Here is a 25,337-nt window from a genome sequence, read left to right as displayed (position 1 = left end):
GCGGCGTACGCGCCTCGATATCGTTGGCGTTACATCAAAGGTGTGTCTAACTAACCGTCCCGGTACGTTCTCTAGCCTGTAAAGGGGAACCTTTCTTTTATTGATGTACATCCAAATCGCCGTTTATCATTTTTGCTCTAAGCATTTATAAATACTTCATTGGTTTTAAGGTTTACTTCACTCTATTTTAAGGCTGTGTAAAATGGCACTCGTGTTTAGTACTATATAGAGTTTACACTAGTTAGGTGATCTACGAAATATTGTTTAGATACAGCCAATCTGTCTACACGTCTCAATCTGTCAAGTGGTCCATAAATTCAGTCATCCGTATAAGTGGTTAGGTATCATTTGCTGATTGGAGTTAAATATACTTTGCGATCTCACTTTTCCTGTCTGAACTTTAAATGAAGTCTCATCTAATGGAAGCTTACTGTTGGTTTAAGGGAGACTATGTACTCTGCCTTCACGTTTTCTCTTGTTAAGTTTTATTTTTCAGATAACATCTAAGATGTTGACGAGACATTAATTTATGGACGAACCAATCAGATTTAAGATAAAAGGTCTTGCGTTTTTGTACGAAATTCATTTATCCATGTGACTAAATAGCGTTTTGCATTATAACCGATGTCAGTTTGATTTAAACCCGAGATCTAATCCCTAACCCTAACCATCAACTGTAAATTCTTCACACAGGTTTATAACTCATTTAGCTCCAGCAAGTAGGTCGACATTCTCAAGGGCACTTTAGCGTGACTCAAATGCCATCCATAATTTATAGTCTCACCGAAATATTTATTTAAATTGCCTTATGACAGCAGATTATGCAAATAATATGCATTCTATCATATTGGGGTTCTTCTGTGCTACATTTTGTCAATACTATAATTTACGGACGAACCAATGTGATTTGAGATATCAAGTCTTGGATCTCGGCACAGGATTCAATAGTCTATATTGTTAAATAGCATTTTGTCATTATAACCGATGTCAGTTTGTTATGGAAACCCTGTAATTACCGACCTCATACCAGCTAATTGAATCCTTGCCCTGTTTCCTTACACTGATACGTAGCCTTCTTTTGACCCTGTTAAGTGGTTGAATTCCCTCAAGGCAGCCCCAGCACCTCTCAAAGGTCGTTCATAAATTATATTCTGTTTTCAACAGAATTGCTCCACTATATTGCTTTAATTCTTGTTTGTCTTCTTTTAAAATGTTTTCAGTCCTGTTTGAGACATCCTTATCTCTTCTTTGTGAATTTGTTTACTTCTGTAGCAATTCACGTAGTGTTCTTGTACAATGTCAGAGTCTGTACAAAATGTCGAAGATTTGCATAAATTGAAGGTATAAATGTAGTTTGTGTATATTGATTTCAATCAATAATTTAGTTAAGCGACCTGAAAAAAATATGTAAAGAAAACAAGCTTCCATCTACAGGAACAAAAGTGGAACTCATCTCACGTATTACGGAAATGCACGGTAAATTTATCATATACGTTTTGTGTGTGCATATATTTAGTTCATATTTAGTGTTTTCATGCAACTTCAATTGTCACAGATTTTTTTTACCTGACTTCGTGTATCCATAGTAGGTTTGATATCCTGGTGGGATAGTGTAAATATGGTAGAGTATCTGCAGACAAACTCAAATGACTTCTTTTCACCATCTTACCTTGAGGAGCAATACTGTATAGTATATAGATTGGTCTGGAGCAATTTGAGAATTGTTCGAGCAAGACGTCATTTGTAGTAGTCCAAACCTACGGAATAAGTTAGTATAAAAAAGAGGTGAACGAACTCATCCACCAGGTGCCTGGGTATGAGCTACAGTACAGGTGCACGGGCTAATGATATTAGTCATTTGCTCAAATAAAAGTGGGTAAAGTGGAGTTCGAAATTGGTACTTAGTGGTCGACCACAAAGAGTTCATTCAATCGATACTAGTTCTTCTGGTTAATTGGTGGCTAGTAGCGTATAAGAAAACGTATATTTACAGTGTTTTTACTCTAGAATGGTTAAAACCCACAAGGTGAAGATTTACCTCAAGTCCACATATAGTCATTCATATATGATCATTTTCGTTACTAATAAAATGGTGTATATACGACTCTGCAGCGAATAGCGAATCTCCGTTGGTGAGCTTGACAAACTACATTTCGTACAGTTCATGTGTATAAACAAAATATTTTGACTGAAGGTATAATCCCTTGTACAACGTTGCAAAAACTAAAAATAGTATTCATATTAAGATTGACATTGCTGCATGAGGTCACTGTTTTACTAACTCGTGTTAGTGAACTACATGGTTGATATCTGAGATCATCTTGATATATGGTTGAAACCGTATGTGGGATAGCTCAAAATCTGTCTCCGGTGCAGTTTCATGCACTTCTTTTTACCTCCCTTTAAATCCTAATATTAATTTATAATCCTAATATCGTTTCTAAACACATGTTTAGTCTGTCGTGCTATTAAATTTACCAGTATTTCGTCTTATTCTATTTAGCCTGTTAATTTAATCTTGATGTACCTATATGGTGCGACAAATTTAGTCGTAGTATATTTGTATGAGGTCCTACGTTAATCATATCTGGTTGAGAAATGATTATTGTTAACTAATATAAAACCGCTAACTTTCTTAAGACCATTAGAGGCACAATATTGAAATATGCATATTATGTTTACCTATTTCTTATTGTGTTTCCTACTCCCATCTACCCTTGTTATTTGGAATATAAATTTCGTTCTTGTCCGACCGTGTTCTGATTTGGGGACTTGTCGCGTGAATTGATGTCCAAGAATATTAAGCATTTGAAATAGCTGGGTCATAATAAGAGAAATTATAACAGTCAGAAGTACAGAAGAGAAATTTAACGAAGTGAGAAGCGAAAAATGAAAGGTCCTATTAATTAAAACGGATAACTAACGGTTAAAATAAGAAATGTAACTTAAGAATAAATTATATCAAACGGTGAAAAGTATAAAGAAAAACTATGCTCAAGATTTAGAATAAGATAGAGTGGATTAATGTTCGTCATATGAGGTAGATGGGACATGTTTTATGTATGTTTAACCACTTTCTGCCTCAAGCGATGTTTGGTATTGTATGAGAAAATTGGACGGAACATAGAGGCAACCAATCCTGGGCGTAACATTAGTCCGTGAGGTCATTGACTATTGAACTCGGCTGTGTAGTTAGGCACAGACCTGTTAGTCAGAGTCCACGTGGTTGCTGTGACGAATGATTGGAAATGTTTGACGTAGCTCAAAAGCGTTTGCAATGGCAAAACTGCACTCATTCTTTCTCCTCAAATCCCAAGTTTGTACATCATTTTTAACGGCTTTTCGTCTCACCTATCCATAGTTTCTCTGTCGAATCATATCTTTTGTGTCTAATGTTTCCTAGTACTTCTGATTTTATTACTACTTACACCTCTCTGCGATCTGGTGTAGAGGTGTAGACCGATCCATCTATTTAGTCAAGAGTTATAGTAATCTTCCATATTTTAATCACTAAGTCTACACCCGTCTCTTCATCGCTTAGACCACTGATCATTGTCTTTATAAATTCATGCTATTTGTTTGGACGTCCTTAGTTTCCTATCAACCTACTCCTAGGTCAGTTATCATCGTTCATTCAATCATTTTCACCCAAGAGGGATTCTGTAAAAAAGGCAATTCAAAATACTTGTTTGTTCAACGCTCTTATTATTATTATTTATACACAAATATTGGTACAAGGGGTACCAGATACATATGCGCCGCACAAATCTCATTCGATTTGTGTGAGGGCTGTGATACTGCTCAGGTGCCCAAACGGAAGCAGGTGGTTTTCTTAAGCGGCCACACCTGGAGCCTTTGACCTAAATGTCTGATCCACAAGGCAGTGGAGCATCGTGAGGAGATGCAGTCCCATGGTATCCGGTGACAAACGATTGATTTATACGCCATTCGTTCCATCAGGATACTGGAGCCCATGTGCACCATTGGTTTGGAATGAGGGTTTTCCAACTCGCCCAAGTGGACTTTCCGTGTCCACCAACCCGGTTAAAGCGCCAAACATTCGCTTTTCGTCCTCTCACTTTCGTAAACAACACCCCCGCCACGAGAAGGCAGTGAGTAGGACTTCCCTGACAGAAGCTATATACGCGTGGCCATGTGAGAGCATTTTGAGTGGGAGAGCAAACTCTATCCACTCTCGGCCGTACCAGGGCATTTTGTATGTTCTAAACCTAATTTTGGCATGTACATTAATCGTCAAATATTCAGCTAAATATTTTTATACGACCCTACTTAAGTTGTATTTTAACTCACTAGCATTATACAATCTTTTTATTTCTGCTTTCCTAATTAACGTTACCTTGAGAATATGTCGATTATTGTATATAACGCGTATTCAAGCTACACTAAGTCACATATTTCTGTCTTATTGCTGTAACAGGTTTTCCTAAATACACTATAGATAAGTCATGGATTCAAAACTCTACACCTATTTCAGTTTGATTAGTTGTGTAACATCACAAGCCATCATAGCACAAATGTGTAGCTCAAAGTTGAATACATTAGTACTATGGTTAGTAATCAAAGTACTTGACTAACATAAGTACACATTTCTTATCGTGTGTCAGTCTCTGCGTTGTTTATGACTGACTGAAACACCCAATGTTTTTTTCTCAGGTCTCTGTTGTAATACTTGTGACTACTCTATCTGTTTTTTTTTCTAGGGAATAAATTTGTACTGTTACAACCTGGCGATGAAGCAGAACTACTTGGAGATGATGAAGATGGTGATTCTAACCATGTGAATATATCACATTCTACGACAACAACAATGGATTGTAGCAATGATAATGGATCTCCAAGTGGCCTTAACTTCCCAGTTGTAACTGCAAATAAAACTGTAGGACGTAAACGTCCAGCCAGTGAATTGACACCTGAAAAAGATTCAATGACTAGTGGTGAAAAAGTTCTGAAAGTTGCACATACAACTGATGATTCACATGATAATGCTAAAGAGGAAGTAACAAATTTATCAGATTCTGAGGTAAAAATGTTAACCAATTTAGTGATATACATCTACCATGTATATAAGTTTATGCGCTCGACCTCAATCTATATTGATTATGTTAAGGATTAGTTTTACTAATACTATAATACTCGGTTAACCAAACCGTAGTAGATAAAGCGATCTACTACTTGAAAGTCTAATGTTTTAACCATTAAACTCCCACTCCATTGAACTTTGTCGGTATGATATTGTTCTTTTCACACAAAACCACTTTTATTACTGCATATTTTCATATTGACTCTGATATACAATACTTACACTGAGATAGAGAAATCTTAAAGATAGAGAATGTTCTGATATTTATTGGTTAAACTTGGATTAATTGACAGGGACTCTTATTCGACCTAAGTTTCTTGCCAATGTTAAGACTTATTAATCAACAAGGGATATCTTTGAGTTTTTCGAAAATTGACCCTCCAAATGTTACAGTCGAAGCTGTTACTACTGAACTATGTTTGAACCTTGATTAACCTTCTGTAGAACTGCGACTTTCCACTGATTAATCACGTCAGCGATAATAATCATTTTCATAATTGTTTATACAGCAGTTGTTGTATTTCTTAATATTAGGGATGATTTCAGTTGATTCAACAGAACTGTTATCTTGGATTGTCTTTTTTTTCAAAGTTGTGTGTTAGCTCATTAGCATTTTAAAAATACTTGATAAAGTGAAGGGTCTCATAAACATTTCTCTCTACGCTAGTCTTGAACATCAATCGAGTTAAGAAGTCTTTCTCATTCCTTTTTATTATTGTTTAGCCTTACTATCGATAAAATTAACACTAGATGTTCATCGTGTTGATCTAGTGCTCTACAGTTAGTTTTTGATTTTCGACACATGGGTCTTATCGTATGAAAACATACATATAGCTTACTTCGAACTTAATCTATTAGCGAGGTACGTTCATTAACATAATATGTGTCTTATAGAATGGATAGACTTGCAGCTAGTAGTGGAATCTAGAACGTGCGTTTCGTCTTGTTCGAGATTCGCCAACTATACATTCCTGCATCTATATTGATGTTCAAACCGTGTCTCAAACCTTAGTATCTTTCACTTTGAACACCTAAGGCATCATCCACTAATCTACTAAGTCCAGATAACCACCAGCTTGTGCAATGTATATGATATTCGTATCATTAGGAGAAAGAATTTAGATTATCCTGTTGTTGATAATGTTGATTGAATTTATATCAACCTTCGTTAGTATATGTACATTCTGTGTGGATTGCCTCGATATAGCTGTCTCATCATGAGTTTTTACAGAACTCGTGTTTCAATTTTTAAAACAGAGACCCGATATTGTCCTAAATGGTTATTTCCGGTGAAAAAAAAATCTGTTTATCGTCCGATTTTTTTCTTTTTTACAGCGTTTAGTATGTCGTACTAAACGTTTTATGTCAGATGATGAAAAAACACTTGCTCGTGCTAAACGATTTGGTTTACCAATTAGTAATAATATAAATACTGTTTGTTTAAATAATACTTCTACAAAATTGGATGAACTTGAAAAGTTAAAAAAACGTGCTGAACGATTTGGTGTAACTACTAGTAAAACATTAGAAAAGGTTAGTAAATTAGTTCATTTATCCTATCATTTTATTTTTATTATTTATTTGAAGAAGGGGACACTAGATATATATGCGCAACACAAATCTCATTTGACTTGTGTGAGGGTTGCGATACTGTCTGGGTTTCCAGACCGAAGCAGGTGGTTCTCTTAGGGAACCACACTCGGAGCTTTCGACCTAAAGGTCTGATCTACAAGGCAGTGGAGCATCGTAAGGAGATGCAGTCCCATGGTAGCCGGTGACCGACGATTGATTCATACTCCATTTGTTCCCTCAGGATACTGGATTCAGTCCATGTGCACGATTGGTTTGAAATCAGGGTTTTCCAACTCCCCTAGGTGAACTTTCCGTGTCCACCAACCCGGTTAAAGCTCCTGCCGGACATTCGCTTTTCGTCCTCTCAATTTCGTAAACAACAGTAATGCTGTGAGAAGGCAGTGAGTAGGACTTCCCTGACAAAGGCTATATACGCGTGGCCATGCGAGAGCATTTGGAGAGGGAGAGCGGAATCTCTCCGCTCTCGGCCGTACCAGGGCATTTGGGGGCTTTATTGTTATGCACATGGTTCTCTCTTGTCCACCTTATGGGTATGAAATATGTCTTTTAAAAGTAGAGGATGTCTATAGATTACTAGTGTTTGATGGATTGACGTGCTGAAAGGATTACTAACTTGTAATTGGAGTTGCCGAGTGAGCAGTATTAAGGTTTCATTTTCAGGTTACTAGACAAAGGTGACAAGTCGGTTGGTGAAATTGCAAATTTTCATCCTCTTGGCTGGTTAGGTCATATGTTACGTATATCCAACCATCACGTACTTTGAGGCTGAATATTTTCTGGTGTAAGAGTACGTCAAATAAAGCTAGGAGCAGCCAAATCAAGATATCGAATCAATTAATGAAGTCAACGACTGTTAGTTTGAACCATATTGTTAGATATTAGCTATTTGACTGATGTTCGCTTAATTATTATGATGAATAATTTGAGATGTTAAGTGATATAGATTAGAATCGATTACACTTGCTTAGATTCATTCACTTTCTGTATTTCTCCAGATTCTGGTATTTTAAAAATACCTTATGCTTTTTTATTCTGTGAATTCACTTTCTTTTCAAATCATATTCTTTATTATCAGAAGGGGTTTCATAGTTGAAAGCATGAGTCAATAAAAGCTAGACCACCATGGAAAACCTGGAAACACTGGACGGCCATTTCGTCCCATTATGGGACTCCTCAGCAGTGCGCATCCACGAACCCGCACTCGCGAGATCCGAACCCAGGACCTACCAGTCTCGAGCCAGAGCCCTTAACCGATAGACCAATGGGCTGGCATCCATTCTTTATAATTAATCTTTTTTTTGGTGATCACTGATACTACTTAAACTTTTTCTACTATTTTGATGTTCATCTTGACAATGTCATATCTATTTTATTGATATTGTGAGATTAACTGTTAAATCTATTGAAGCGTCCAACCACACAACTATGATACGCGCGAAGTCGAAGTTCCCAAAACAGCTATTTGTCTAAAAAGCGGTTCTTTATTGAGTAATGTACATTAATTAGTTACAAACTTGGTCTTGTTAGATATCTGTGGCTTTTACAACGTTTATAAGTAATAAATAAAAAAGGCTTGCTGCAATAATAACTTCAATTATTACAACATCCGATATTGCAAATGACAACTGACAACTGTATTCAATTTTGATAACAGTTTATCAACAAGCTAAGACGGAACCAAAAGTAAAGAATATGAGAATCGTTACGTTTGAACAAAGATTAAACGGTCATACGAAATTGCGAATAACTGTTACAAGGGTTTAGAGAGAGTGATTATAATGATAAATACAATAAATGTTACAAGTATATGTAAATTTGTTAGAATACCACACGATAAACTTGCGCCACAACATATGCGTAGAAATTGCTAGGAATACAACTGTTTACTCAATATTAATAAGTAGTATAAAATAATAAACGAAAGAGTTTACGAGAAGCGTATAAGGACAGAGCACGTAAACAAGCTTGACATTAATTCAGTCTAATCCTCTATGTTGATTATGACTAACTTAACTAATTCACAATATTCTTCCTCAATTTGTAGGCAGCTTTAGAAAAATTCACGAAAAAAACCCAGTAGATTTACATTAAATTTGTCCTGATAATAATTATATTCTCACTAGTGACTGGCTTCAAGAGATATTTCCTGGATTTCTAGTGAGAAGCAGTGCCCTAGTGGAGTTCAACTGGGTCTGTTGTGAGATAGTAACTCACTGAAGACAATGGTGGATGGTTGCTCAACTTCGTGGATTGGCTGGAGTTAGACATAAACATCATCGGATGTCGGCTTAGTGGTCTATCGGTTGAGTGCTCTGGCGCCAGACTAGTAGGTCCTGGGTTCGAATCTCGTGAGGCGGGATGTAAAACACTTTCAAAACATCATAGTCTTTGATATCTTGTCTTTTCACATAAATTAAGCATAGAAAACAACAAATCACAAGTATTTGTTACGTAATCATTTGCTGTAATAGGAGTACAGTGTAACTGTTATTATACAGGATCACTGACTATTAAGTAGTATAGAAACCTAATATTTCTATCACGAGTATGAAGTCCGTTTGTGTTTTTGTTTTTTTAATAAGGACAGTAAATTTAAAGTTTTAGAATGCACGTCGATTAAATAAATGAGTACATAGAATACACTATTTTTCTGTTTAATTGTAAACAATAATGTTAACTTATACACTAATATTTAATGGTGAATGCACTTAGTTGTTGTAAATACTTGAATATATCATTTCATATTATTGGGACTCCGGCGAGACTACAATCTATGGACGACCTTTGAAAGAATCTTAAGTGACCTCGAGAAATGTTAGCCAATCAGATAACAGGTAGTATAGAGTAAAAATATATTCTACAAAACCAAAGAATTATAGTGAATACACTTCTTTTACATGGTCCAAAAACTTGTCAAGGTTATAAAGAGGTTCAAAGGTTCCAAAATCGTAATGCATAAGGTAGAGGAGCTCATCCATATGACTCCATACTAGTCGATCTCTAGAGCCATGATAAGGTCGCAAAAACCGTCTCAGTCTCGACCAAATAGCTTCACTATTGTTTGTGTGTACATCGGTTGTATTAGCTTGTCATTTTTATTATGGATATGTCCCTACAATATTCATACCACTGAATAGCTGAAGCTTCAGTAACATCTGTGATTATTGCAGCCAATGTTACTGGTGCTTTTATTATACAATTCGCGGCAATCATTATAATTATCCTTTGTCACAATCTGGATCGAGCGAAAAAAGTTCCTATTCTGGCAGATATCTTCCTCCAATATATATTACATCGAAGGACAACATCACGGTAGTTTTCACAAGGTCTACAAGTCATCTGATTACTGCAATTACAAATAAAGGAACTTCTTAGTAGTTCCATTTATTGTAGCCGCCTAATTGTCACGTCTTCTCTAAAATCCTCTGTGCATCGGTTGTACATGAGCATCAGATACTGAAATTGGTGCTGTGACCTTGAAATCCCTCAAACACTTTTGATTGGCTCGTCCATAAATTATAATCTCGCTGAGACTCCTTTGTAGTGTGTGCATCCACAATCCTACACGTGGGACTCTGCCTTAGAACCTTCAGTCTCATGCACTGTCCAGTGCTTCCAGGTTTTCAGGTGGTAGTTTAACACTGATCGGATTATGATTTCAACTAGAAAAACTTAACAATCTCCAAAACGTTATACTAATAATATTATCGGGTATGATTGAATAACATTGTTATGGAATAATAAATTCATTTACTTACTTTGCTAAGGCTAGCTAATAATCAATAGTCATGAATAAATTACTTTATAAGCATATATGCTAGTATTTTCATAGTTGAAAGCGTAAGTCAATTGAGGCGTTTCCGCTGGTGGAAACCTGGAAGCACTGGACGGCCGTCTCTTGCTATTGTGGGACTCCTCAGCAGTGCGCATTCACGATCCCGCCTCACGAGATCCGAACCCAGGACCTACCAGTCTCGCGCCAGAGCACTTGACCGGTAGACCATGGTGTTAATGTTTAACTTCAACCAATCCACGAAGTTGAGCAAGGTCGTGGATGCGCACTGCTTAGGAGTCCCACAATAGGAAAAACGGCCATCCAGTGCTTCCAGGTTTTCCCTGGTGGTCTAGCTTCAATTGATTCACGCTTTCAACTATGAAAACACTAAATCTCCACAAAAAACCCCCTTCTGATAATATATGCTAGTGTCCATTTTTTTGTTGGTGTTCATAATGATCACCATATGAAATAGTTTAAATCATTCTTTGAACATTGAAATGAAATCATGATATGAACTTGTGATTTTGTTTGTTTATTATGAATGTATGGGGTCAAATGATAAATTATGACTCAATTTTTAATGTTCTACATGCGTGCAACTCGACGTACAGCTATTTTAGGTGGAAGATTTGTTTTCATTCCCCCTTATCTGTGTAATTCGGTATGAACAATGGGATATGATTACAGAGTCTCAGTCTAACTAGTATACACACTTCAAACACCTAATTAATCCAGCTATACAAAAGTAAATGAGGAAGACTCTGCAGGAAGTTGTATTCCCAAAGGTTAAGTCATAATAATAATGTTTGTCATTACTTTGACTCAGATAACGGAATGCAAATATTGACCCATTGATTAAGTAAATAATATTCTTATCTGTATTTACATTTCACCTACCTTTCAAATCATAATCTATCTGGTTCTTTGTGATATATCACCCCCTCCCATATTTAAATTGTTGTTTAACCATATGCGAATACGGGAAACGTGTTCTCAAGTTACAATAAAAAAGTATTTTGAATGAGCTTTCATCGATTAAGGTATCTAGAACGTTTTATCCATGCTCAAGTACCTTCTATCTTGACGCACAGTGTTTGATGAAGTTGCAGTAGGTCGGAAAAAGTTTAGAAGCGGCTAAATTAAGGTATGGGATCAATCAGTGAAGTCATTGATTGTTAGTCTGACCCATGTTAGATGCAGACTGCATGGCTGTGGGCGTTATATGACACAGTTCAGAGTCTGTCTCATTGGGTTATATGTATTCACTATTTGTTTTCTTCTAGATCACAGCTAATACTCTGGAATTTGTCCTAGTAATTCCACTCACCTGTACTGGTACTGTAGTGAACGAGAACACAAGTGGAGACAATCGAATGTATTTGAACACAAAATTGTAGAATGCCTTAGTAAAATCTGAGAACCATACAGTAAATTCTTTATTTGCAAAATGTCACTCAATTGTCTCAAACTTGACTGTTCCTTCTGCTAAATGTCAATCAATTATCTCAGACTTCATTGTTTTTTCGTTTCCACAACAATCATACTTTGTTCTTTCTTTGATCTTCTTAACCTTCTGCCTCTAGACATTTCACTGTCGATTGACGATACATACTACTTATATCTGTCGACATCAATAGCACACATCATAGTACTTTGTCAGGATGAATGGAGACACTTATGTGTCAGGTTCTACGTTGCATATGACTAACTGACTGATTCTTACAAATTGATCAGTCAACATAGAGTATGCTGTTCAAGTCACATACTCTCTGTTCGATTTCTTTTTCTTCTTGGATTGTTGAATTTCTCCGGGGGGAATTATGAAATTTCAAGTTAATTTTCATCACTAATTATCAGCTGAAGGATGAATTGAAGACCAGCAAGTATTAGGCAACTCGATCTACTATAGTTTCGAAATTTTCAAAAATAATTACTCGCAATCAAATATTGTTTCCAAACTAACTGATATCAATCCACAGTATTGGTCACAAGTGTTGTTTAGATCATGATTAGCAAGGGTCTGAATAATCCCGTTGTCTATATTTAGGACTGTATTTTTAATCAGTCTTTGTTGCATATATGCATCCCGTGCAGATTGCTTCAATTTGGCTAGATTATACAAGTTTTATAGAGTCGACGTAGTTCGTACAGGATCCACTTATACCAGCTGATGCTGGTCAGAAATTCAGCCTTAAATATTACCTTACTGGTAGTGATATAAACACCATACCTTTTGAACAAGTTAGTGACCATATGGATATCGCGTTAGCCTTTGAAACCAAAAGTGCTAGATCCGAGTCTCAATATAAACATTAACAAATGTGTGCATGTACCACACCTAACTGGCTAGTCCCAAATAAGACGATACGTGAGACTCGAACCTTGAATACTACCACCCTCCGATTATGATCAGAAATGAGACTGAAAAAGAATTTGGTCACACATGTATTGAAAGTAGTGACTCGTAATTTGGATTGCGTAGGTCTGGTGTAATTTAATTTGCTAGACCCATCCGTTTGTTATCTTGTTAACAACACAGAAATTTGAGGTCTTTTTATTGGATATGAATAATCTTATTTTCCTTTCGAAAACTTTATAGTTAACCGATTTGGAACGTAAAGCTAAACGTTTGGAGAAATTCGGTAAACCTTTATCATCATCATCATCATCAGGGAATACACAAATGAATGATGAATTAGCTAAATCAATTCGTGCACAAAAATTTGGTTTAAATTTATCCAATAACAACAGTATTTCAGATGCTGAAAAATTATCTAAACGTCAAGCAAGATTTGGTTTAGTTGATAATAAAATTTAATATTCCATTCATCCATTTGTAAAGTTTTTATATTTATATATATATCTTTTTTCCCCAAATATGATTTATCATTATGCACATATTTTTGCATAGTAACTCTCTTTATTTATTACAAGATTGATCATCACATTAGATACTTATTAGTAACTAATTAACATGGGATCCAACAATGAAGTCATGTAAAATCTTGGAACTGAACGACAAGATTTATATGGAAGTATTATACTATTCAGAAGGAGTTTCTTGGGAGATTTCAGTATATTTCATAGTTAAAATCATGAGTCAATTGAAGCTAGATCATCATGGAAAACCTAGAAGTACTGGATGGCCGTATCGTCTTATTATGGAACTCCTTAGTGGCAGTGCGTATCCACGATCCCGCCTCACGAGATTCGGACCCAGGACCTGCCAGTCTCGCGCTGGAGCACTTAACCAAGGCGGGATCGTGAATGCGCACTGCCACTAAGGAGTTCCATAATAAAACGATACAGCCGTCCAGTGCTTCCAGGTTTTCCATGGTGGTCTGGCTTCAATTGACTCATGATTTCAACTATGAAAATATTATACTATTATTAGAGACTTACATGAATAGTAGTTTACTGACATCGAGTTCTGAGGTGTCCGTACTTTAATTGCACCATCAAAAATACAGTGATGTCAGTGCTAGACTTATATCTCGAAAGTAGATCAATATTTTTTTAAAAATAGAATTAAAAATACAACATTAGCACAGAGATCCAGTTGTCAATTCAAATCCCATAGTGGTACAAGTAGTAAGAGTATAAACAGTAATCCAAAAGATTAGGATTTGAAGATGTTATTCAAGGAGTGTAATCCAGTGAAATAAATTTGAAAAGAGAAAAAGGATACGGACATGAAGAATTCAGAAGATTAGAATTTGGTAGAACACAAAGAGTGGATGCACCTTCACCATTGCAAACGATTTTGAGCCATGTCATTCAAGGTCTCTAACCATCGGTTGCTATCATCTCGCGAATCCCAACCAGGTAGTCTACACCTGCCAACATGGCTCAGTCCACTTGTCAGTGACTTCATGGATTTGTGCCACGTTGTGCTCTGATCGCCACTAGCTTTTTTCCAACCTACTCCTCATCATAAAATATTGCACGTCGGGGCAGTCGGTGGTTGAGCATACGTAACACATGTCCCAGCCATCTCAACTGATGAATTTTCACTACTTCATCAATCAATTTGCCATCCTTACCTAGTACCCGTTTCCTAACATCTGCATTACTTACCTGGTGGTCCCAGGATATACGAGCAATGCTTTGAAGACACCTATGATCGAATACTAGTAGCCTACAAATATCCTCTACTCTTATCGGCCATGTTTCACTTCCATAAAGTAGGACGGAACGAACTGCTGCACAGTAAACCCGTCCTCTGGTTGCTAGACGGATATCTGGCCTACGCCATAAATGACGCAAGTTGGCAAAAGCTAGACGAGCCTTCTGTATCCGTGCTGAGATTTCGTCACACACCAGACCACAAGGGCTGATGAGACTCCCAAGATAAGTGAAGCAGTCAACACGCTCAACTACTTCACTCCCTATCATTAGTTCAGGTGTCGATGTAACCCAATCCTGAAGTAACATTTTGCACTTCGAGGGAAAGAATCGCATCCCGAACATGCCTGCATAGTTGCTTATAGTGGTCAGAAGACTCTGCATTTTGTCAGTCTTCACCGAATAAAACTATGTCGTCGGCGTATTCTGAGTAAACAAGTGAGCCTCCTGGTAAAAGTTCAACTCCAGGAGATTGAGATGATGAAAGTGATATCTCTAAAAGCATGTCAACGACAAAGTTAAACAAGAATGGGGAGAGTGGACAGCCCTGACGAACACCACTTGAGGTAACCAATTCTGATGACAGTTCGCCATAGGCTCTAACTCGACCAGTTGTGTTCGAGTAGAGAGCCTTTATGAGGTTAATGTACTTCTTTGGTACTCCTTTCACTGACAAACACTGCCATAGAACCTCACGATCAACGGAGTCAAATGCCGCTTTAAGGTCAAGAAATACTACTATTGTGGGACGTCTGAATGTATGTCTATGTTCTAGGACCTGACGTAGAGTGAATATCTGGTCTGTCTGGTCGGTCCTACTTTATTAGCATAGGTTACACTAATCGCCAAATGACACAGTAGGTTGTTACGCTCACTATTCTGGGGCTGCTAGGCCACTATAAGTACTGTTTTTGACGTCAGGGAATAGACATGTTCTCGGGTTCGGACCATAAGTGTGCGATAATTAGTAGTATTCGTTTGTAGCTGAATTCCTGTCTAATCCAGGTTTTTCTTATATATTGGGGATGACCCTTGATTCTGAAAAAAACTTGAACACACTTAAATCCAACTATTCTGTGAAAAACTAGGCATAGACGAAAGTCTATTGATAGCAACAAGATAGAGACAAATGAAGGATTAAATCTACAACACAATGTAATACCTTACACTTGATACATCCAGATATATATTCTCTCAATTTCTGAAAATGATGGCTAGTGTATGAAGACATCGGTTTCTGAGACGCAGTCCTTTATGTATTTGTTTACGTGTGAAGGGTAACGGTCGTCTTATAATTCCCTCTACACAAGATTCAGGAAATAGAAATATGTTCTCACATGACAATAAGTTTCACGAGGCATGTCAGTTTGCAAAGGATATTAAAATACTAAAACATTTGCTGTAATCATTCACTCGTCCTGATACGTTAGAAGGTAAGTTTTCGACAGAAGCAGGGGAACTGACTGTGGCTCCTGTGGATTAAAAAAATGGTAGTAAAACTAGAGTATATGTATTGGCATTGGTTCCTAACCTCACGATCTTTGAAGCCGAGAGTATAATTGCTGAAAAGGTCTATATCCAGCATGTAACACTTGGAAAAGGTCAGCAATGGTGGACGCGGGAGCATAAGTTAATCGACATGGCGTGACTCAGCCTTGCAGACATGGTCATTCGTGTGTAACTTATATCTTTTCACATTAAATATATTCTGTAGCCATTCAAAATGTGTTCTTCCTAAGTGCTAAGTGCTATATTGTCATGATACGATGAATCAGGGTAGACAATTATGTGACTTCCACGTAAGATCTAATAGATTAGGTAGTCACATCATGACAAATCTACAACTGTAAGGTCAAACCTATCATTTTAGCAGTACTAATGGCGAACTGGACCATAATCCTACATATGCAATGTGCAGGTTGGCGCGCCTTATACAGGTCCTGTTGCAGCGAACATCTAGTGGTCGAAAGATGATGCAATCCAGGTACAGGTTGGGACTCACATCTCAACATATTCCTTACTGCTTGTCAGTATTTTGTATATAAAAGGTGTAACTGTTCTCTAGTCAGAAGAACCATAGATCATTCTGATACATCAAAAGTATCAAATGATGCGTAAAAGAGTCATATATTCCACAGGTGTGTTTTGGCGGAGTGTTAAGCTGATACTGGAAAAGTAGGGTTAGAAAACGAAGAGAGAAGGTAGGATGGACACGTGCGCTATTTAAAAAGGACGGCGGTACTTCACTTCGCTGAGCTAATTTTATTGTGGTCGTTTATTGCGCACGAAGACTACTGTTTTCACTTTGATTGAATTTATTGCGGTTGAAGTAATCGTCAAGGGTATTGCATTTATTCGAAAGCAAATTGTCTGTACTGTTGAGTACATTGGTTCCTTTTTATATTTTTAGTTCTAACAATCTACAGTTTTTCACTTTTCCTGGTCGATGCCGTGTTGAAAGTGGCATACGGTGTGATGAATGCAAAGGATGGTACCGCAAAGTTTGCACGAATCTATCGCCTGTAACTTTCAAATGGTTTAGTAAGAATAGTTTAGTGTAGTTGTTTCAGCAATACTGCTTGCTATTCGAAGCCATCGCAATAGTAAGTGTTGTTAGAAGGAGTATCAGCAAGCGTAGTTGAAACACATCAGACAGTACTCACTCGGTGGATACACAAGTTGATGTAAAGTTACCTCAAATAAACTCAGAGTCGACTGATTTACATGGGCTGGCGGAGAAAGGACGGCCTATAAAGAAGTCTTTTAGCAATAAAAACCCAAGAAAAGATGTTTCTTCTGTTTCTTACACTCCAAATGGCAGCGAGCAGGAAACGTCCAGAAAACCTAGTGGCAAAGTCAGGTTTGATTATAACAGAAAAACAGTAACCTGTTCACCCAAGTCATCGACAATCACCTGGGACCCCACGGTGTTTAACGTGACTGTGATTTCCATTCCAATGAATGTTGATCAATGGAAACAGATGAAGAATAAGAAATAACTAAGTGTTACTGAAGAAGAGCTAGTGCCCCAAACACTTAGTAAAAAATCGAAAACCGATCATAGCGACAGATCAGTCGTCTTTAACAAAGTCAAGGAGAGTGAAAGCCCACAACTGGTTTTGATTGTGATGCTGACGTGACAAAAGATTTATCAGGCGGGCTGTTTCCTCTGGAAATTTCTGGAGTTACCTTGCCAAGGGTTTGTAGACTAGTTAGCCAAACGGACTTGAAACAGAATCAAACCAGGCCTCTAGAAGTAGTATTTAAACCCCCCAATGAAACGGACCTAGTACTACAGAATGGACATAAACTAGCGAAGCCATGAGCTTTTTTGCTAAAGATTTTCCGCTCGAGGACTGTATAAAAAGACAAGAAGCTGGAAGAGAACCAAAACTAAGATTCGATGCTGACGAGCAGAGCCGAAAAAATTGTAAATTTTCAGGTGATGAGGCTTAGACGGAAAAATGAAGCCGAAGCCACTCTTGGTGCAGCACGAAACCGCTCAAACGGCCTCGGAATCTGCTACACAAATGCCCGAGGTTTCCTCAACGGGAGGTCGGAGCTAGGTATACAGATAGACTGTACCAAGCCTAATGTGAATGCAGTCACGAAAACGTGACTGACGCCGTTTGTGAACAGTAGAGGGAGATATAATTAAGAAGTGTAAGGGAGGGTGAATAGCTCGATTCATTAGAGATACTATCCAGTTTACCATAATTGACAACAAATGCAATGAAAGTGGAACATTCCAATTGGTTGTTCGTCGCTTAAAATGTAAGAAACGTCGCTGATTTTTTTCTTCTTCCACAGTTCAAACTGTGAGGTTTTGTTAAACGGTTTCAATGCTTGGTCACAAAGTGGTCGATGTTCAATTTCAGGAAACTTTAATGTACTTACGGAGACTGGAAAAATCTGAGGACTGTATTGTTAGGGAATTCTTTCGAACAGAAGCTAGTTGATGCGACCATGCACTAGCGCAACATGTGAAAGTAGCAACTAGGTATGACTCAAACACTGGATCATCCTTACTAAACCTCATATTGACCCATTATGAGGGCAAACTCACAATTTCACTCCTGGGTAAAAGTGACCATATAGTTCTAGTTTTCAACTTTCATATGGTTGGTTAAATAGAAGATGAGTCAGCCTAGTCAGACCAAACATTGGGAAAGCAAATAAAAAAGATATTATTCATTCAGCATCCTCTGTAGATTGGTCGATGGAACCACAGCCCCTATTAAAAGAGCTTGAAATATGCCCAGAAATCTGAGTGTAAACGTCGCCGCACCGCACATACACTGAACTACATCAAGGGGTAAGGAAAACTCCTTACCATGGTTCATTCAGGAGGTTCGTACTCTTCTCTCTAAGAGGAGAGTAGTGTGGGAAAAATTTATGTTACTGTGTACTGATGAGACAAAGTCTCAATGTCGAGAAGCTCGAAACATTTGTGCCTCAATCCTCCGTAGGTCTGGAGGGTTACATAAAGGAAAATGTGTTAAGAAATCCATACTTGTACATAAACCAAAGGGTTAAGAGAAGAGGAAATATTCCAGCACTATGGGAAAACAGTAGTACTGCATCATTAGCGGAGAATGATTACAAAAGGCTGAGATTTGCTGAAATCACTTTACCAATGCATATACTGTAAAGATGTCTTAAGTTTCAGTTTGTATGAACTTCTCTCATGCACACCTACTTACTTGTTACCCCTCGTGGAGGAGCATAGGCATCCCAGCAGCGTTGCCCATTTAACCCTGTCCTGGGTAATCCTTTCCACTTCTTTTCAGTTGTTATTCATCCTGTGCATATCTCCTTCCAATTATCGACTCACTGTGTTCTTTGGTCTTTCACTTTTCCATTTTTCTTCAGGATTCCGAGTTAGGGCTTGCCTCGTGATGCAGTTTGTTGGTTTCCGCAATGTATGTCCTATTCACTTCCATCATTTTTTCCCAATTTTCTCCTCGACTGAAAGCTGTTTTATCCTCCCACATAAAAGGCTGTTGCTTATAGTATCCGGTCAACGGACATTGACAATTGTTGATAGATACTTGTACACTTTTGATGATCTCTGTACTAGTAGTTCCCAAAGTTTCAGCTCTGTAAAATAGAAAAATCTGTCTTGATGTTCGTATTGATGATTGTGACTTTGGTGTTGGATGACAGACTGTTGTTTTTAATGAATATGTTGTTCAACAGTAGGAAGGCAGCCTCTGCTTTACCAATCCTCGCCTTTACATCTGCTTCAGATCCTCCTCGTTCATCGATGATGATACTCAGGTACATGAAAATCTCCACCCCTTCGGGATTTTTGTCCATCAAGTGTGATTGGGTTGGTGTTCTCTATGTTGTACTTAAGGATCTTGGCTTTGTGTATGTTGAAGCCTACTGATGTGGAGGCTGCTGCTGCAATAGTTATCTGCATTTTTCGTGTGTATGGGATCCATTACTTAATATGATGTTTCTTGCAGCCCAGAATCTCCTGACACATTGGAGTAAATGCTTCCTTGGTCTCTTTCCAGTTGTCCTCCATAGTAGTTTCTTGTTAATTTAGTCGATCCCGTAAGGCTTAGAACCTGTTGTGGACAGGTATCTTGAACTCGTTGAGCTTGCTAGTATCTCGAAAGATGGCTGTATCGAACCTTTGTAATGCTATGCTTTTCAGTTGTGCAGTTCTTCTTTAGCTTCAATTTCATCATGGCCACATCCAGATGGTGATCTGAAGCTATTTCAGCTTCTCTCCTGGTTCCCACATCTTCCATTGGCCTTCGGAAGTTTTTATTAATACAATACCCTATAAATTCTAAAAAAGGGTGCGAATAGCTTCGACAAGGAAGGGAGACAGCTATTTGTATATCAGAGTACTGTTTTCAGCACTATACTTTTTAGTTACACATAATCCAATACTTTCAGCTTCTTTCTGAACCACCTTCATTTATAGAGTTCCTTATCCACTCATACCTTGTTTACAATTATTTTTCATGACATATTAGAATGCTCTTGCTTAATAAGTACCTTAATAACAGAGAAATGGACTAAGTAGTTATAACTTAACCTTTCACCAATGATTATTGTCTGCTCTGCTTCCCATCCTTCCTTTTTCTTACACCCTCTTTCAGCCCCCTTAAGACAGGCCACCTAAAACAGATATGGAACGGGTGACTTCCAGTGACTGTCCAGCTTTGCTCCAACGAATTTCGCCGATCCCAAGTACTGCCAATTTGTATCTCCCCATTTCCGTTGTTGTTTAGCTTTTCTACTTCTTCTCTCACATTATCCAGACACTCCATGTAAGTATAAAAACTTTGCTCTGATAACTAGAAGGGGCATCGGCCTCGTGACTTACGAAGAATCTCAGCTCCCATCCTGAGGCGTCATAATTCTTCCTTCAGCTCGAAGGCCAGAGTTTGAATGGTTTAATTTGTTTGGTCTGTTTGGTGTTTTTTAAGCAAGATTTTGTTCTGCGGGATGGGTTTGCCAATCTCATACTCAAACCTCCTCCTATACCCGGGCTTGAGACCGGCAATAACTCTAGAAGAGCTACAGGCGTAGTTTCTCATGCACTCTGTGACCACTAAAGGACCCAATGTCTTTGGTCTAATAAATGAGGTTTAGAATGGATAAAGTTGTAGAACTATGGTCTACTTCGCCATTAATGCTGCCACAATAATATAAGTAATCTGAGAGTTGTAAAGTTGTCATGATAAGACTACCTAATCTATCAAGTCTTATGTGGCGGTCACATCGCTAACTATCATGACAATCAGCAATATAATGTTTGGCGTCCTAAAAAGACGCATCTATGAGAAGATAGAACATTATATTCGATGAGAATAAAGGACATGCGTTATACAAGAATGAGCACGTCTGCAAGGCTGATGCATTCCATTCGATTAAATTCAGTTCATAGTTCCCGTACTCACCATTGTTGGCCTTCCCTTTGCGTTAAATTTTGAATATCTATTTTCTAGTTATCACATGTTCAGCTTTGAGGATTTTATGGTTAGCACCAATACCATTACATAGGCAAATATATGGGACCCGATGAAATGCTTTCTGGGTTACTGAAGAAATCAGCGAATTTTGTCGTGAATCCTCTAAGTACATTTTCTAATTTGTCCGTAACCGAGGGTCAATCGCCGGAAGACTGGAAGAATGATACAGTAAGTCTTATCTTTAAAACAGGTTAGAGACATAAATCTGAGAACTATCGGTCCATAAGCCCAGCTGGCCTTTGATAAGGTTCCTCACAACCGGCTGCTATACAAGTCAAGTACTATTGGGATTGAAGGTAATTAATTAATGTTCATAAAAAGACTCCTAGTTGAGCATCAAAAAAGAGTACGGATGAACCCATTATTGTCTAACTGGGAAGCTGTGTTTAGCGGAGTGCCTTAGGGTACAGTTTGGGGACCAGTGTTGTTACTCTTGTATGTAAATGACCATCCTAGTGTCCTATCATCGTAGGTTTTGTTATGTGGGTGATAATTTAAAGCTTCAAAATAACCTGCATAAATTATCTGACTGGTCTAAAATTTTTCAATCGCCAACAAATGCTTCCAAGTACGTTGTGATGCATATTGGTCATCAAGGTACAGACACATACAGAGTGAACAACAGCAAGCTACATGTTTTTCAGACACAAGATGAATTAGAAGTCATCGTTAGCCAAAACTTAGTTTTATACTGTACACTGCCGTGCGACAGCCGCCAAGAGTTTTAGAACCCTATGGTAGATAGGTAGGGCCCCTAGCCATTTCGATACCATAGCCTTCTTTACTTTGTATGCAGTATTCGTTCGTTCTAGACCCGAGTACTGCATACAAGCGTCCAGCCCCTGTCCAAAAAGAGACAGTGGAAAAGCCTCAAAGAATGGCAATTAAGCTGATGCTCAGTTTAGCGTAGCTCCCGTGTGATGCTCGACTGGTTAAACCAAACCTAACTCCGTTGTCATGCAGAAAAACCAGACACGACTTGATCACAGCTTTTAAATTACTGAGTGATAAATTCGAATCCTATATGCACTCACTTTTCTTGTATTCCAAAACAAAGATCTACGAGGACACTCTAAAATGTTTATAAGTCCAGAACAAATTACTTGTCAGCTGACTGCCGACTTTCCCATTGTATTGTTAATGAATGGAATTTATTGCCTCCACATGTGGTTGATGCTGTCGATGCTTTCAAGAGAAATTTCGATCAACTGAGAGTCCACTATTTCCAGGACTAACGCAGACCACCTAGTGTCATTTCCTTTTCAAACTAAACCCTTGTTTGATTAAGCTCAAGGTTACGTGATGGTTCAGTGTATAGTTGTTAACGATTAACTATCTGTTTGTAAAAGCTATTAGAGTCCCTGCAGATAGATACCTGACCCAATCTTTTAATGAATATTCTTAATGATTCCCAGGGATCGAATTCTTTTTTTATTAACTATTACTTTTGCTGTTTACCACGTTACTTCGTGCTGGAAATTCTTTGAATGCATAGCATGGAATATATTGTTTGAGATATCTTGAGCACTTGACAGTTTGTTTTCTTTCTTAATTAAGAACCTTTTAATTGAAAACAGAGTTTTTACCGCGATAGAATTTAATACGACTCACTCAGAAACGCTTCACACGCTACATAGAAGAAACTGGTATGTTCTAATCGAATAAGTTTTGGTTCTTTTGTTCTTCATTCAAACCGAATATTGGTACTTTGGTTGTCACACCGCCAGTAGCACTGCCTATTGAGGATGAAGAATAAACAGGTGACAATCATATTGCATGCTCGTAGCCCTTTAAAATCAGAGACTCAACGCTCGAATTAAATTTTTAAGACAACTTGGACCATTGTGACACCGAAATACCAACACATCACTGCAAGCTTATATTAGGTCAGGCCTGAGTGTGGTTCGGATAAGTTTGATCAGTAATGAAAAATTATACCAGTAAACAAATAGGATATAAGCACAAATCAACTTCGAAAACTACCGCATCATTCACCACAAGTATATTCAGTTCGTCCAATAAATCTCGACCAAACAAGCGACTACGGCAGCCATCACCCGAACTCACACAACAATAAAATTACAGGCTGATGTCAATACCCTGTTGTCTGTTAACAACAAGGGTCAATGGGCGGGCGTTTGGAATAGAAATGGCGACATCATATCCCTCAAAACGCCAAAAATAGGAGACAACGACCTCTCACAAAACGTTTTCATTTCAATTTTGTTCCAGTTTCCAAGAGGAGCTTGCCAGAAAGTAGGTCAACCTGTAATGAAGAACAGTGGGAAAAATGCCGCAAAATTTCGTAAAGGGTATCATGTCAGAAAATGTATGCCACATGTATAAGGGTCCAAAGTTGATGAAGATTAAATCCATTCCATTGAGGGCAACGGAAAATTCAGCACTTCTCTCAAAGAAATCACAATGGGATTCCAGGGACCGTGGGTTAAACGACCTTCAGACTTCCGAGTTGCACACCACCAGACGATCGACAAACACCCATAATTCAAATAGTAGGTGGCCCATGGAGTGTTTAAGCTGGTTGAGAGAAGTCAGGATGAGTCTCACGTGCAAGATATGCGGTGATGGCATTGGTTATTACGTTGCATAGGCCTTCACACAACTTTGGTAATAGGCATGTCAAGGCTACTTTGCTCATTACATCTAGCAGCCGTAAAGTCTTTGTGTCTGGTGGCTGTGAACTTAAGTAGCCGAGGGAACTTAGATGAGGCCATTCAAGCCTGCAAAGTCCGAAAAATGACCCTTTTTCAATCATATCAGATGTCAGAGCCGACCTAAATCGGTAGGGTTGACAAGAACAGTTAAACAAAACAAAACACGTTGGATACATTCACTACACAGTCGTTCCATAAGCGGCTTGTCACATCCATTAGACTTTCATGACTGAACGGACATGTGGATGATGGAACGAGTTGAGATAATGATGGAAAATCCTCAAACTTGGATTATTTGATCACAAGAGATCATCTTCTATTTGAGGAAACGTGTCTACATAACATCAGGAAGTCGTGACCATGGTTTAGTGAAGTTCAGTGTGTTCGCAATCGAGATACGTCGTTGGAACAAGAACACTCACTAACTTGGAAACACCGAAACAGACTTGACGACAATGAAAAAGTATCTTCAACCCGCCTCATGTTCACGAGAGCGATAGAGGCTAATGATCGATGTAACCACTGGGCGATAGTAGTGGACATTACTCAGGATTATATCGCAGATGATGTACTTCAGGAAAAGCACATATCTGAAAATAGAAGATCCTGATTTAAGCCAGGCAAATGGTACGGGCAAAAGGATGAGCCTGTGACAAGTGGGAAGTCTCGCTGAGGGATTTTGTCTGTATTACTAATCTATTAGCTTATTTGTTACTCTTGGAGCAATTATTTTCTGTAATTTCTGCCTTATTGTTTTTCACATTGAAACTAAACAACCTCCTGCGTGATATTGTGGTAGTCATTGGTATTCAGAATCCCTACTGTCCTCAGACAAACGTACTCACTCAAATTACAAAATGTACAGATGTATATATAACTGACAAGTTGACTGGAATTAGTGCAGTCGAATGGCCAGATATCACTTATTGAGATCAAACAAACACCCGAACCACACCATAATAACAAAAAAAGAACTCGAAGAAATCGATTGGTTTATGCAAGCTCGTGTCGAACATATTGGATATTGGAAACGAACTTGTGTGTTTCAAATCATGACCTTGAGAGCAAAC

The 25,337-nt window shown here is 38.0% G+C and overlaps 1 protein-coding gene across 1 annotated transcript; it reads left to right on the top strand.

Moving 5' to 3' along the window:
* Nucleotides 1-13,371, top strand: Smp_078090.1 (hypothetical protein). The gene is made up of 6 exons (XM_018798777.1): nucleotides 1-40; nucleotides 1,273-1,341; nucleotides 1,386-1,476; nucleotides 4,722-5,041; nucleotides 6,437-6,634; nucleotides 13,072-13,371. The coding sequence occupies exons 2-6, from the start codon at nucleotides 1,297-1,299 to the stop codon at nucleotides 13,288-13,290; spliced, it is 873 nt and encodes a 290-aa protein (XP_018653685.1). The 5' UTR covers nucleotides 1-40; nucleotides 1,273-1,296; the 3' UTR covers nucleotides 13,291-13,371.
* Nucleotides 13,372-25,337: the final 11,966 nt, after the last annotated feature.

The sequence above is a fragment of the Schistosoma mansoni genome, chromosome 7 (genome assembly GCF_000237925.1).
Source record: "Schistosoma mansoni strain Puerto Rico chromosome 7, complete genome".
Lineage (NCBI taxonomy): Eukaryota > Metazoa > Platyhelminthes > Trematoda > Strigeidida > Schistosomatidae > Schistosoma > Schistosoma mansoni.
Note: the sequence above shows the minus strand (reverse complement) of the source record. Positions and strands in the feature narration are given on the sequence as shown.